This window comes from Salvelinus sp. IW2-2015, linkage group LG18 (genome assembly GCF_002910315.2).
Source record: "Salvelinus sp. IW2-2015 linkage group LG18, ASM291031v2, whole genome shotgun sequence".
NCBI classification, from domain to species: Eukaryota; Metazoa; Chordata; class Actinopteri; order Salmoniformes; family Salmonidae; genus Salvelinus; species Salvelinus sp. IW2-2015.
In genome coordinates, this window is record NC_036858.1 from 43,343,206 (window position 1) to 43,358,734 (window position 15,529).

Genomic DNA, 15,529 nt, shown 5'->3' on the forward strand with positions numbered 1-15,529 from the left:
TGTGCAAAGGAGCAAAAAATAAATAACAATATAGGGATGAGGTAGTTGGGTGGGCTATTTACAGATGGGCTGTGTACAGGTGCAATGATCGGTAAACTGCTCTGACAGCTGATGCTTAAAGTTAGTGAGGGAGATATAAGACTCCAGCTTCAGTGATTTTTGCAATTCGTTCCAGTCATTGACAGCAGAGAACTGGAAGGAAAGGCAGCCAAAGGGGGAGTTGACTTTGGGGATGACCAGTGAAATATACCTGCTGGAGCACGTGTTACTGGAGGGTGCTGCTATGGTGACCAGTGAACTGAGATAAGACGGGGCTTTACCTAGCAAAGACTTATAGATGACCTGGAGCCAGTGGGTTTGGTGCCGAATATGAAGCGAGAGCCAGCCAACGAGAGCATACAGGTCGCAGTGGTGAGTAGTATATGGGGCTTTGGTGACAAAACGGATGGCACTGTGATAGACTACATCCAATTTGCTGAGTAGAGTGTTGGAGGCTAATTTGTAAATGACATCGCCGATGTCAGTTTTACGAGGGTATGTTTGGCAGCATGAGTGAAGAATGCTTTGTTGCGAAATAGGAAGCCGATTCTAGATTTAATTTTGGATTGGAGATGCTTAATGTGAGTCAGTAAGGAGAGTTTACAGTCTAACCAGACACCTAGGTATTTGTAGTTATTGGCCAAGTTTGTAGTTATTGGCCACTTACTGGCCAAGTTGGTAGCCTTGGCCAAATTTCTGTGGAATGGAGACCATTTTTCATTCGTTTTTTACCTGTATTTATAGTAGAATTTTGGTGCCTGATCCTCACAAGGCATCCTGATCTCTTTCCGCAAAACCTACGTTTCCCTTTCCAGCGAATCACGGGGATCTGGGCCTGGTCGGGTGTCCATAGTATATCCCTCACGTCTGACTCATTGAAGAAGAACTCATCCAATTTAAGGTGAGTAATCCCAGTTCTGATGTCAAGAAGCTATTTTCGGCCATAAGAGACGGTAGCTGCAACATTATGTACAAAACTAGTTATGAAAAAGGCGAAAAACAAACAAAATAGCATGGTTGGTTAAGTGCCGATAAGATGGCAGCCCTACCCTCCGGCGCCAGGGATATACTACGGACACCCGACCAGGCCCAGATCCCCGTGATTCGCTGGAAAGGGAAACGTAGGTTTTGCGGAAAGAGATCAGGATGCCTTGTGAGGATCAGGTGACGAGTGGCTAATCTGCCCTTGACTTACGTTCTGCTAGCTAACGTTCAATGGCTGGAAAATAAATGGGATGAACTGAAAGCATGTATATCCTACCAACAGGACATTAAAAATTGTAGTATCTTATGTTTCACCGAGTCGTGGCTGAACGACGACATTAAGAACATACAGCTGGCGGGTTATACACTATCGGCAGGACAGAACAGCAGCCTCTGGTAAGATACGAGGCGGGGGCCTATGCATATTTGTAATCAATAGCTGGTGCACAATATCTAAGGAAGTCTCAGGGTTTTACAGTTGACATCAATAAGGGATCATAGCTTTCACCTGGATTCTCAAGATTTTGCTCGCCTGAGGTAGAGTATCTCATGATAAGCTGTAGACCACACTATCTAGCTAGAGAGTTTTCATCTGTATTTTTCGTAGCTGTCTACATACCACCACAGACCAAGGCTGGCACTAAAACCGCGCTCAATGAACTGCATTCCTCCATAAGTAAACAGGAAAACGCTGATTCAGAGGCGGCGCACCTAGTGGCCGGGGACTTTAATGCAGGGGAACTTAAATCAGTTTAACCTCATTTCTATCAACGTATTAAATGTGCAACCGGAGGGAGAAAAAAAATTCTAGACCACCTTTACTCCACACACAGAGACACGTACAAAGCTCTCCCTCGCACTCCATTTGGCAAATCTGACTATAACTCTATCCTCCTGATTCTTGCTTACAAGCAAAAATTAAAGCAGGAAGCACCAGTGACTCACTCTATTAAAAAGTGTGTCAGATGAAGCAGATGCTAAACTACACGACTGTTTTGCTAGCACAGACTGGAATATGTTCCGGGATTCTTCCGATGGCATTGAGAAGTACACCACATCAGTCACTGGCTTTATCAATAAGTGCATCAAGGACATCGTCCCCACAGTGACTGTACGTACATACCCCAACCAGAAGCCATGGATTACAGGCAACATTCGCGTTGAGCTAAAGGGTAGCCTCTTCAACCTCAGGAGGCTGAAGAAATTCAGCTTGTCACCAAAAACACTTACAGATGCACAATCGAGAGCATCCTGTCGGGCTGTATCACCGCCTGATACGGCAACTGCTCAGCCCATAACCGTAAGGCTCTCCAGAGGGTAGTGAGGTCTGTACAACGCATCACCGGGGGCAAACTACCTGCCCTCCAGGACACCTACACCACCCGATGTCACAGGAAGGCCAAAAAGATCATCAAGGACAACAACCACCCGAGCCACTGCCTGTTCACCCCGCTATCATCCAGAAGGCGAGGTCAGTACAGGTGCATCAAAGCGGGGACCGAGACTGAAAAACAGCTTCTATCTCAAGGCCAGCCATCACTAACATTGAGTGGCTGCTGCCAACATACTGACTCAACTCTAGCCACTGTAATAATAGAAAAATGGATGTAATAAATGTATCACTAGCCACTTTAAACAATGCCACTTTATATAATGTTAACATACCCTACATTACTCATCTCATATTTATATTGTCACGCCCTGACCTTAGAGATCCTTTTAATTCTCTATTTGGTTAGGTCAGGGTGTGACTAGGGTGGGCAATCTATGTTTTCTATTTCTTTGTTGGCCTGGTATGGTTCCCAATCAGAGGCAGCTGTCTATCGTTGTCTCTGATTGGGGATCATATTTAGGCAGCCTTTTCCCACCTGTTTGTGGGATATTGTTTTTGTGTAGCTGCCTGTGAGCAGCCCAGAACGTCACGTTTTGTTTTCTTCTGTATTGTTTTTGTTGAGTTTCATATTTATTAAACATGTGGAACTCTAAGTACGATGAGCCTTGGTCCATTCATTCAGACAAATCGTGACATATATACTGTACTCTATACCATCTACTGCATCTCGCCTATGCCGCACGGCCATCACTCATTCATATATTTTTATGTACATATTCTTATTCATTCCTTTACACTTGTGTGTATAAGGTAGTTGTTGTGAAATTGTTAGGTTAGATTACTTGTTAGATATTACTGCATGGTCGGAACTAGAAGCACAAGCATTTCGCTACACTCGCATTAACATCTTCTAACCATGTGTATGTGACAAATAAGATTTGATTTGATTAGAGCTGCCGCTTTCAAGGAGCGGGACTCTAACCCGGAAGCTTATAAGAAATCCTGCTATGCCCTCCGACGAACCATCAAACAGGCGAACCGTCAATACAGGACTAAGATTGAATCGTACTACACCGGCTCCGACGCTCGTCGGATGTGGCAGGGCTCGCAAACTATTACAGACTACAAGGGAAGCACAGTCGAGAGCTGCCCAGTGACACGAGCATACCAGACGAGCTAAATAACTTCTATGCTCGCTTCGAGGCAAGTAACACTGAAACGTGCATGAGAGCATCAGCTGTTCCGGATGACTGTGTGATCACACTCTCCGCAGCCGATGTGAGTAAGACCTTTAAACAGGTCAACATTCACAAGGCTGCTGGGCCAGACGAATTACAAGGACGTGTACTCTGAAAATGTGCTGACCAACTGGCAAGTGTCTTCACTGACATTTTCAACTTCCCTTTTCAACCTCCCTGTCTGAGTCTGTAATACCAACATGTTTCAAGCAGCCCACCATAGTCCCTGTGCCGAAGAACACTAAAGTAACCTGCCTAAATGACTACCGACCCGTGGCACTCACGTCTGTAGCCATTAAATGCTTTGAAAGGCTGGTCATGGCTCACATCAACACCATTATCCCAGAAACACTAGACCCACTCCAATTTGCATACCGCACCAACAGATCCACACTGCCCTTTCCCACATGGACAAAAGGAACACTTATGRGAGAATGCTATTCAGTGACTACAGCTCAGCGTTCAACACCAAAGTGCCATCAAAGCTCATCACTAAGCTAAGAACCCTGGGACTAAACACCTCCCTCTGCAACTGGATACTGGACTTCCTGAAGGGCCACCCCCAGGTGGTAAAGGTAGGTAACAACACATCCGCCACGCTGATCCTCAACACGGGGGCTCCTCAGGGGTGCGTGCTCAGTCCCCTCCTGTACTCCCTGTTCACTCATGACTGCACAGCCAGGCACGACTCCAACACCATCATTAAGTTTGCTGATGACACAACAGTGGTAGGCCTGATCACCGACAATGATGAGACAGCCTAGAGGGAGGAGGTCAGAGACCTGACCATGTGGTGCAAGGACAACTACCTCTCCCTCATTGTGATCAAGACAAAGGAGATGATTGTGGACTACAGGAGAAGGAGGACCGAGCACGCCCCCATTCTCATCGATGGGGCTGTCGTGTAGCAGGTTGAGGCTTCAAGTTCCTTGGCGTCCACATCACCAACAAACTAACATTGTCCAAGCACACCAAGACAGTCGTGAAGAGAGCACGACAAAACCTATTCCCCCTCAGGAGAGTGAAAAGATTTGGCATGGGTCCTCAGATCCTCAAAGGGTTCTACAGCTGCACCATCGACAGCATCCTGACGGGTTGCATCACTGCCTGGTATGGCAACTGCTCGGCCTCTGACCACAAGGTACTACAGAGGGTAGTGTGTACGGCCCAATATATCACCGGGGCCAAGCTTCCAGAACCTCTATACCAGGCAGAGTCAGAGGAAGGACCTAAAAATTGTCAAAGACTCCAGACACCCTAGTCATAGACTGTTCTCTCTGCTACCGCACGGCAAGCGGTACCGGAGCACAAAGTCTAGGTCCAAGAGGCTTCTAAACAGCTTCTACCCCCAAGCCATAAGACTCCTGAACAGCTAATCAAATGGCTACCCAGACTATTTGCATTGACCCCCCCCCCAACACTGCTGCTGCTCTGTTATTTATGCATAGCCACTTTAATAACTCTAACTACATGTACATAATTACCTCAATTACCTCGAAACCAGTGGCCCCCGCACATTGAAACTGTACCGGTACCCCCTGTATATAGCCCCGCTATTGTTATTTACTGCTACTCTTTAATTATTTGTTGTTCTTATCTCTCAATTTTTGTATGTATTTTCTTAAGACTGCATTGTTGGTTAAGGGCTTGTAAGTAAGCATTTCACTGTAAGGTCTAAACGCATGTGACAAATAAAATTTGATTTGGTAATATTAGGTACATTTCCTATTCACAAATGCAAATGGTCTAAATCAAAACCTAAACTTGTTGTATTATTAATATGATTTGTTTGTTTAGTATTCCTTCCAATGTAAATAGTTTGTATATATTCTTGTTTGCATGTGATTATTTCTCTTTTGTTTGTTATTAATTAAAAAAAAATCTAAAATGCTACGCTATCAGCCTCATGCCAAGAATATGCATAGCCATCTCGAGACAACTCCAATATAAAGGCTGCATTTCAAACTCATAAAAGACACACCCTATATTAATAATGATATAGTTATGTAAGTATACATGCAATCATAATTGACTGTAGCGCATATAAAGCACCCACAAGCTACCCGTGGCTGAAAACACAATGATGTCTGATAAGTATACACCTGTAGGGCAACGGAGGGAAGAAGGAATGATCTTTAAATGGACCATCTTGCCCGGCATTTCGTCACTGTTCATCCCGGGATGATTGTGTTTTCAGCCACCATTAGCTTGTGGGTGCTTTATATATACTCTACAGTCAATTATGATTGCATGTCTACTTATATTAACTATATAATTATTCATATACTCCTACTGTATGATAGCTATTAATTAGCTATCTAACGTTAACCTGCCTAGCTGGAACTTCTGATGGAAWTTTTTTTATTTCTACAATTTCCAAAAGTTAACCAAACAAAAACTTCATTACTTTTACGAGGCGTGTTTGTGCGTCATGGTTATTAGTAGCACAATTTCTAACTAATTTACATTCGTTTTTACTTACACTTGTATGTTGAGGTTTTACATTTTGGCGGTCTTTTCTTAGCGGGTGTACAATAATCTAGAATTTAATTATGGGGTGTTTCTGGCCCGAAGTGAATATAATTGCAAACTCAATCAAAACCAAGGGCTGAAGGACTTACATTGCGAACTTCCCTTGTTTGGTTTATCGTTAGGACCAACGTCCAAGTTGGTGACGGGGATTGCCCCAAGGGCATAAATCGAGGGTGTGTCTTTTATGAGTTTGAAACGCAGCCAGTGTGTGTGTGTTTGGAATGCAACCAAAGTGTTTGTTCTCAAAGTTGCCGGGAAGTCACGTGTCCTACTCATATCAGTACACTTGTAACAACCTAAAGCGTTACGAAACTTCTATCCTTCCTTGGGGGGTAAAAAAAAAACGCCACCTGCTGGAGGGAGCCAGATTTTCTGTCGAGTTGGGCCACTTCCTTTGCCTCTTCCGCACTGTCTGAATCCAGAAAATTAAGGGTCGCTTCCGGACACGGTAGACTCCTCCTCACCACTATCTGAGATGCACATTGTGGAGTTCAATTAAAAAAATACGATTTTAACGGCCTGACAGTTAATAACATATAATTTCTTATTAATTTAATTGGAAATTATGACTATTTTAAATTCCATTCAAAAATGTATTTGACGGCGAAGAATATTTATGCCATCATGTGCAACGCTTATTACAATGACCAATGAAGGCACTGTTCTGGTTCTAATTGGTAGTCAGTAAACGCAATATTGTAGCTATTTTACTGAATTAGCAACATTCCATTGATATTTGGTTGCTCATCGTCACTAGCTTATACATAACCAGTCCCAGGTAGGCCTACAGTAGGGGAGGCTGTGTTCATTGCTCTCAGCTGACTAACATTTTCACAACCCTACGCAGGAAATCTGTGTGGGGAATTCTTGCTCTTTTGCATGACATCATCATGCAAATACAGGTAAACTATATATTTATGCGAGATTACCTGCATCAGTAGCMCGAAATAGATCATGGTGTAATATAAAACACCATGGAGCTGTGTATTGGCAGCAGCAGCCTGGCTAACTAGCTAGCTAACGTTAGTAGTGATGAGCCATGCATGGGGTAGGAAGCAATTCTACCAGCGTTAGCTAATAGTTAAGCCTTTTAAAAATGACCTGTTACATTTACGACAAGCTGTTAATATCGAGAGCCATTATGTGCCATCGCTTAGCTAATTACTTTAATTGTATTTACATGACTCTGCCGTCAACCATATTGCCATATTCATCTATTGTTGGCTGGTTGTTGATAAGGATCTGCAGGCCACTTCGTTTTACGAAGGTAGGCTTTTGCAACCTTAGTTGTCAGTTAGGTGACAGATTGAATAAATTAAACAGCCAATTGGATTTGATTTAAACAAATGTAGGCTTGATTTAATAGCCTATTGTTGAATATTACTCAATTGCAGTAATATAGCTGAGTGATGTATGCATGAGATATCAGTCTGGTCATTTTATTATTTTTATTTTACCTTTATTTAACTAGGCAAGTCAGTTAAGAACAAATTCTTATTTTCAATGACAGCCTAGGAACAGTGGGTTAACTGCCTTGTTCAGATTTTTACCTTGTCAGCTTGGGGATTTGATCGTGCAACCTTTCGGTTACTAGTCCAATGCTCTAACAACTAGGCTACCTGCTGTCGTAAGTTTACTGTATTTGGATTACGTATATCAGTCATATATCAGCTGACTGTAACCATTGTGTGTTTAGCTTCCAGGTTGTAGGTGAAATGCAGGCGAAGGTATGCGCCAGGAGGACCTCTCTCATCACTGAGAATGGGCAGGCTTGTGGGGCATCTGCGGACTCCCAGCTCCCATTTAGGTGCCCTCGGTGTGGGGAGTGTGAGAGGTTCCATAGCCTGGCCTCCTTGAGAGACCACCTGGAATACAGCCACAGCTACTACCACACCATGCACGAGCTGAGCCTCCCGACCCGCAGGGGGCACTCTCACCCAGAGAGAGTCCTGCATGTGCGCTCCCTGAGTGACACACGAGAGGTCACTAGCTGCATAGAGAGGTGTCGTACGCATAGTGTGGGGACGCAGGCAGCGGAGGAGATACAGACTGACGAAGAGGAAGAAGAGGCCCGTAAAGATGATTTAAAATTCCACAAGTCCAGCCCTGGGAGAGATCATATCCCATTTCCATTTGACAACCCTCCAGACCCAGGCAGCGAGCCTGAGGCGGTGTCCCCAGAGTGGAGTGTCTGTGCTGGGGAGGTGTCGGTCCGGCGCAGGCTTGCCAAGGTCCTGCTGGCAGCGGACAGCACCATGCAGAGGAGGCTGCACAGGGTCAGCACGGAGCTGGCCCAGACGGACACAGAGCTGCTGTGTGAGCGTGCCCACTCCCAGCACCTGGCCCAGGAGAGGCAGGAGGTACAGGAGAGGGAGAGAGCGCTGAGCCACCAGGTGGACATGGCCGTGATGGTGATCGCCACACTAAAGGAGCAGCTGAACGAGTCAGAGTACGAGCTGGAGAGGAGAGAACAGTGAGTAGTGTCTGAGTCAGTAACTCAGTCTTAACATTTCCTTACGGTATTGTTAGTTAAAATCATAATCATGAGCTCAAGTGGCAGACAGTACACTAATCTGGTAACTCCTTAGATTGTTGCTGTTGCTAATGGAGTTTCTGTAATTTTTGCAGTAGCAATATTCTTTAGCATGTTACTAGATACTCCCCCCATTGTTCCCCCCTCAAGTCTTGAATTTGTATCTTAGTTTTGTTTCTTTTCTTTCCTTCTTTTTTTTCAGAGAAGTCATCACCATTCAGAATTTTCTGGAGGCTGCAGCCCAGCATGAGATATGTGGTAAAGTTCGGATCCAACGTTTCATTGAGAACCTGCTCAAACGCATCGCCCTGGCTGAGAGGCTACTGGAGTACTACCAGAGCTCACCCAGTCCACCAACCTACACCGATTACATGGTACTGTACAATATCAAGCCTGTTTCCTACTACTGACAGCAATGTGTTTACAATGACAGATTCCTTTTCAAAGTATTTTGTGGCAGCTGCTCTTACTTTTTTTTAGATGTCAACAGAAAGACGGTTAGGGAGAGAGTAGAGAATATCATAATTGTTACACATTTGAACCCTCGTGAGAACTGTTGATCGTAACTGGCCTCCCAGATTCAGTTGTGGAGTTGAGAGGAAGCCTATTCAGATATGTTTTCTTCCTCCGTATTTATCTAGAAAAGGGAAACATGATAACATTCCAGAACTGGATAATATCAGCGTTTGAGCTTTGGTGTAAACAGTATAAATACCTGACATCTTTTCATCTCCCCTGCAGCACCAGACAGCTGAAAATGGACCTCATAGAATAACCAAAAGCAGGCGAGTTTGTGAACTTCATTTTTTACTGTTGATATACATGATCTACGTTTTCCATAGTTGGGCCCATGAGCTTTGGGCTGTGCCTTAGTGTCTCACTTTGATTACAATGCTGAGTTTCCAGTTTCAAAGGTTAGGACATGGTTACATATAAATTATACATAGGGATCCCTTGTCGCAAATGAGATTCTGTGTCCTCATTCATTAGTAATGATTCTGAGTTTTATCTTCTCTACTAATCCTGAGTCTGTCATCGTTACGTGCTGCCTGTTGAAGCATTGGTTTTGTGTCTGAGGTTTGTTGCACTGTCCCCTGATTCTAGGTCAGCAGGTTATCAGCTGTCACAGTCCTGTCCCCAGGAGGGTAGAATGCACCCCTCCCAGTTAGGACGGGCGTTCCCCAAAGGCCCTAGTGAGAGAGTGGGTAACTCTGGCTACTTCAGACCTGATCGCAGGGATGAAGCCTGGACCCAGCGCCGCAGATCAGCTGGATTTGAGGACTAGGTAACCTGACCAGGGCCCGACAAAATGAATGTATATATGATATGTATTTACTYAATGTATAGATAATACTGAGCAGGGGATGCTTTATGGCCATGTGTACGCTAGTTTTTGCTCCATTCTGTCCTAGAAGTTGCTACTGTCCTAGTTTCAATTAGGAAGTACTGTAGTAACTTGATGGAAATGTATTTCTGATCGTCATTGATGTTTTAATTAGTATTAAATCATACTATTTATGGGTGTAGATCTATTTTTTTTTTAACTAGATAATGTAATTGTTAACTGCCCACACCAGTAGAAATCCACTTTTGAGGTGAAAGATGMCCAGAGCTTACCCAAGATGTTGCACAACAATTTAAGTCAATAAGTCATCATATTAGTCAAAGTACTATATATTTGGGCTTTAAGTGACAAATCCAAACTTCCCACTTCTTGCAAATCTGTGTGAATGTGGTATTTCTTCCTGTGATATGACATACAAATTATTTTCAGCCTATGTTTCAGGGCTGGGTTTTATTTGAATGTTACCACCCACCAGCATYGCATTGTTTAGAGCGTTGGCCAGAACCAAAATGTCGCTGGTTAGAATACCCGAGCCGGCCAGGTGAAAAACCTGTCTGTGCCCTTGAACAAGGCACTTTACCCTAATTTGCTCCAGGGGCACCGCACTACTTTGACTGACCCTGTAAAACAACACATTTCACTGCACCTATCTGGTGTATGTGACAATAAAAGCATATATTTTATTTTTATTAATCAGAAACAGCTGGAAAGTTATTCCTCTTTGTGACTGAGATGAGCCGAACAGTATTGTGTCCAATTGGCTGGCTGAGCCATTGAGCAAATTTAAATAGGGGGTTCAAACGTTTTTACACCTCCACTTTTTTTTATACCAGAAAACTATCATAATCCGTTGGATAATTCGTACATTTTCACTTTATTTAAAAAAAAATTTTTAGCTAGTCTGTATTTAAAATCGGACCATTTTATAAATGGTATAATTGCGTGAGATAATAGCATAGAAAACCACAATTGTCTATCCAGATAATGAAAAGGCACCCGCAAAATAAAATTAAAGGAATTTATAGTTTCATGTCATTTGCGGTGTGCATGATCATGGGTAAAGTCATTGTAGCCAATCACTTCACTTTATGAGCATGGGCTGACATGGCTTTGCTGTACTGAAGCCTGCTAGCAGCCTAAAGTACCTACTAAAGGTTGCACCGTGTCTATTACAATGTAGAAAAACGCATATCAGCTATCTTTCCATGTTTATACATATTAGCAGAGCTTTGTCTTTCTAACTATTTCTATCGTGGATTCGCGGACYCAATTTATGGATGATGACAAAACTTTGGAGATAACAATAGATGATGAAGTCAAAAATAGGCCAGTGGTTTCCGTCTGTGGCGAAGTTTTCCATAAATCATTGCTTATGACAAATCCAGGTCCAGAACCAGCCATAGAGCCAGCTGGCTAATCTTTTGAATAGTTAAAAAATAGTTAATAGTAAAAAAAWATATATATTTTGTCATTCTTCGGAGGAACCTAACGTGTATTTCCTTTCTAGGACAGGAGATTACATCGATATAGTGGCGGCAACTACCTTTGGGGGGGGGTCCTTTAAACTCAAGGTCAAATGCAGCTGTTTTTTTWTCTCTATCAAATCATCTATCAGTAACAATTAAGTACGTCAATGTGATTGTTTTCAATTTAAAATGGTAAAAAACAAACAAATTGCTTCTGAGCAAAAAGCCATTTTATAAGTAAGACTTTTGCTTAAACTGTCTGGTCTGAGTGAAGGACCTAATGAGAGAAGCCGAATGGAAGGGATATGTAACCTGAAAACTAGATGTTATTGGCAGAGAGGTTTGAAACTCTTTGTTATTGGTCTATTAACTTATACCGCCTGGTAGGCCAAACTCCACCCATGCAAAACGAGCTGAAAGTTCATGCGACCTTTTCAAACAGCTCTTTCATAATTTTCACAGTATTATTCCAATCTTGTGGTGTGTGTGAGAGAGATATACTACCTTCCTTTGGGGGGGGGGGGAAACTGGCTCAAACCAGAATAGAAAGAGGAGTGGAAGGCCCCGGTGCACAACTGAGCAAGAGGACAAGTACATTAGAGTGTCTACTTTGAGAAAGAGACGCCTCACAAGTCCTCAACTGGCAGCTTCATTAGATAGTACCCGCAAAACACCAGTCTCAACGTCGGAGAGGCAACTCCGGGATGCTGGCCTTCTAGGCAGAGTTGCAAAGAAAAAGCCATTTCTCAGACTGGCCAATAAAAATAAAAGATTAAGATGGGCAAAAGAACACAGACACTGGACAGAGGAACTCTGCCTAGAAGGCCAGCATCCCGGAGTCGCCTTTTCACTGTTGACGTTGAGACTGGTGTTTAGCGGGTACTATTTAATGAAGCTGCCAGTTGAGGACTTGTGAGGRGTCTGTTTCTCAAYCTAGACACTCTAATGTACTTGTCCTCTTGCTCAGTTGTGCACCGGGGCCTCCCACTTCTTTCTATTCTGGTTATAGCCAGTTTGCGCTGTCCTGTGCAGGGAGTAGTACACAGCGTTGTACCAGATCTTCAGTTTCTTGGCAATTTCTCGCATGGAATAGAACAAGAATAGACTGACGAGTTTCCAAAAACAAAAAWAAAGTTTTGTTTCTGGCCATTTTGAGCATGTAATCGAACCCATAAATGCTGATGCTCCAGATACTCAACTAGTCTAAAGAAGGCCAGTCTTATTGCTTCTTTAATATGGACAACAGTTTTCAGCTGTGTTAACATAATTGCAAATGGGTTTTCTAATGATCAATTAGCCTTTTAAAATTATAAACTTGGATTAGCTAACACAATGTGCCATTGGAAATGTGCCATTGGAACACAGGAGTGATGGTTGCTGATAATGGGCCTCTGTACGCCTATGTAAATATTCCATAAAAAATCTGCCGTTTCCAGCTACAATAGTCATTTACAACATTAACAATGTCTACACTGTATTTCTGATCAATTTGATGTTATTTTAATGGACAAAAAATGTGCTTTTCTTTAAAAAGTAAGGACATTTCTAAGTGACCCCAAACTTATGTGTGTATATATATATATATATATTTGACTGCACTGCCTCTAGGAGCGCAAAACAGCTAATACAAAGCTAAGTGTTTTATTCCAGCCCTAGTATACAGGTCTATATTGCGCTTCTGCACATAATCATAATACTAGTGTAATTTAATTATTAACAATTCATATACAGTAGGCCTAGCTTTGCAAAAACTGAGGAACAGTAGTGATTTGCAATAGAAATCTATGAAATAAAAACATTCTGGTATCCTGAGCATGCAGCTGTATCTGTCAAGCACATAGCCTGAAGCTGTGGTCATCAAGAACAGGCTGATCATGCTTGCTATGTCATATTTCATAACGGGCTTTAAGGTTCCATGTCACATTCSTCTTTTTTAATGTACAGAGATGCATACTTTGAATCAAAGGCCCGTGATTTTTAACCAAAACACGTAATTTTTTTCTAGGCCTAACAAGCACAGATAACAGATATGTCCTTTCATTTAAATGTATGTGTGACGGGTCATCCTTTCTCTGGTAAAAAGAAATGGAAACTAGGTGAATGTAGCGAAACGTGGGGGTAAATTTGAATGAAATCYTGCATCCTTATTTGCTGTGATGTTGTATCTATGTTTACAAGTCAATGCACTCCATCAAACCATGAGAATGTATTCGAATGGAAATCAATATAAAACAAATGTCTCTTTTGGTATTTGTTGTAATTGTATGTTTTGTTATTGGTGTTGATTGATATTTTGTATAGAGCTACTGTATGTCTCAAAGTGAAATGTAGTTTTATGAAATTAAGGCAATGTAGCAAACACATGAAWATACCCAATCTTTTTATAGTTATTTATTTACATGGTGCTGCTGTGTAGACCAGGGTTGAAGTCAATTACAAGTTAAAATTCAGGAAAATAATTGGATTTCTAAAGCAGAACTCCTGAATTGACTGAAGTTTAAATAGAATTGTCACCAACCCTTATGTAGACCAAGTCCTCTTCTGGCATTGATATTGAATGTTGAACAATACTGTGCTTTGTGGCTAAGTATAKCTTTTTATTTGGTTATTTTTCTGACATTTCATGATTTCATAAACTGTGACACGACAGCCTTTCTCACGGGAAGTTTTCATGGATCATGGGGATGTCGATGGGACAAGATCAAAGCCTAATATGTTAATTGTCTACAGTTGTGGCCAAAAGTTTTGAGAATGACACAAATATTAATTTTCAAAGCCTGCTGCCTCAGTTTGTATGATGGCAATTTGCATATACTCCAGAATTTTATGAAGAGTGATCAGATGAATTGCAATTAATTGCAAAGTCCCTCTTTGCCATGCAAATGAACCTGTCTCTTATACACATCTAGATGTGTATAAGAGACAGGTAGATCACTCTGTCATGCTGATTGAGTTCGAATAATAGACTGGAAACTTCAAAAGGAGGGTGGTGCTTGGAATCATTGTTCTTCCTCTGTCAACCATGSTTACCTGCAAGGAAACACGTGCCGTCATCATTGCTTTGCACAAAAAGGGCTTCACAGGCAAGAATATTGCTGCCAGTAAGATTYCACCTAAATCAACCATTTATCGGATCATCAAGAACTTCAAGGAGAGCGGTTCAATTGTTGTGAAGAAGGCTTCAGGGCGCCCAAGATGGRCCTGGCGCTTGCTGGACTATCTCCTAAAGTTGATTCAGCTGCGGCATCGGGGCACCACCAGTACAGAGCTTGCTCAGGAATGGCAGCAGGCAGGTGTGAGTGCATCTGCACGCACAGTGAGGCGAAGACCTTTGGAGGATGGCCTGGTGTCAAGAAGGGCAGCAAAATAAGTCACTTCTCTCCAGGAAAAACATCAGGGACAGACTGATATTCTGCAAAAGGTACAYGGATTGAACTGCTGAGAACTGGGGTAAAGTCATTTTCTCTGATGAATCCCCTTTCCGATTGTTTGGTGCACCCGGAAAAAAAGCTTGTCCGGAGAAGACAAGGTGAGCGCTACCATCAGTCCTGTGTCATGCCAACAGTAAAGCATCCTGAAACCATGTGTGGGGTTGCTTCTCAGCCAAGGGAGTGGGCTCACTCACAATTTTGCCTAAGAACACAGCCATGAATAAAGAATGGTACCAACACATCCTCCGAGATCAACTTCTCCCAACCATCCAGGAACAGTTTGGTGACAAACAATGCATTTTACAGCATGATGGAGCACCTTGCCATAAGGCAAAAGTGATAACAAAGTGGCTCGGGGAACAAAACATAGATATTTTGGGTCCATGGCCAGGAAATTCCCCAGACCTTAATCCCATTGAGAACTTTGGTGAATCCTCAAGAGGCGGGTGGACAAACAAAAACCCACAAACTCCAAGCATTGATTATGCAAGAATGGGCTGCCATCAGTCAGGATGTGGCCCAGAAGTTAATTGACAGCATGCCAGGGCGGATTGCAGAGGTCTTAAAAAAGAAGGGTCAACACTGCAAATATTCACTCTTTGCATCAACTTTGTGTAATTGTCAATAA

At 42.7% G+C, this 15,529-nt stretch overlaps 1 protein-coding gene across 1 annotated transcript; it reads left to right on the plus strand.

Moving 5' to 3' along the window:
- The first annotated feature begins 6,571 nt into the window (after window positions 1–6,571).
- Window positions 6,572–10,183, plus strand: LOC111978735 (protein ZNF365). Its single transcript, XM_024008960.2, has 5 exons — window positions 6,572–7,028; window positions 7,823–8,599; window positions 8,862–9,033; window positions 9,401–9,444; window positions 9,764–10,183. Exons 1-5 carry the CDS (start codon window positions 7,006–7,008, stop codon window positions 9,942–9,944), a joined length of 1,197 nt encoding a protein of 398 aa, XP_023864728.1. The 5' UTR covers window positions 6,572–7,005; the 3' UTR covers window positions 9,945–10,183.
- Window positions 10,184–15,529: the final 5,346 nt, after the last annotated feature.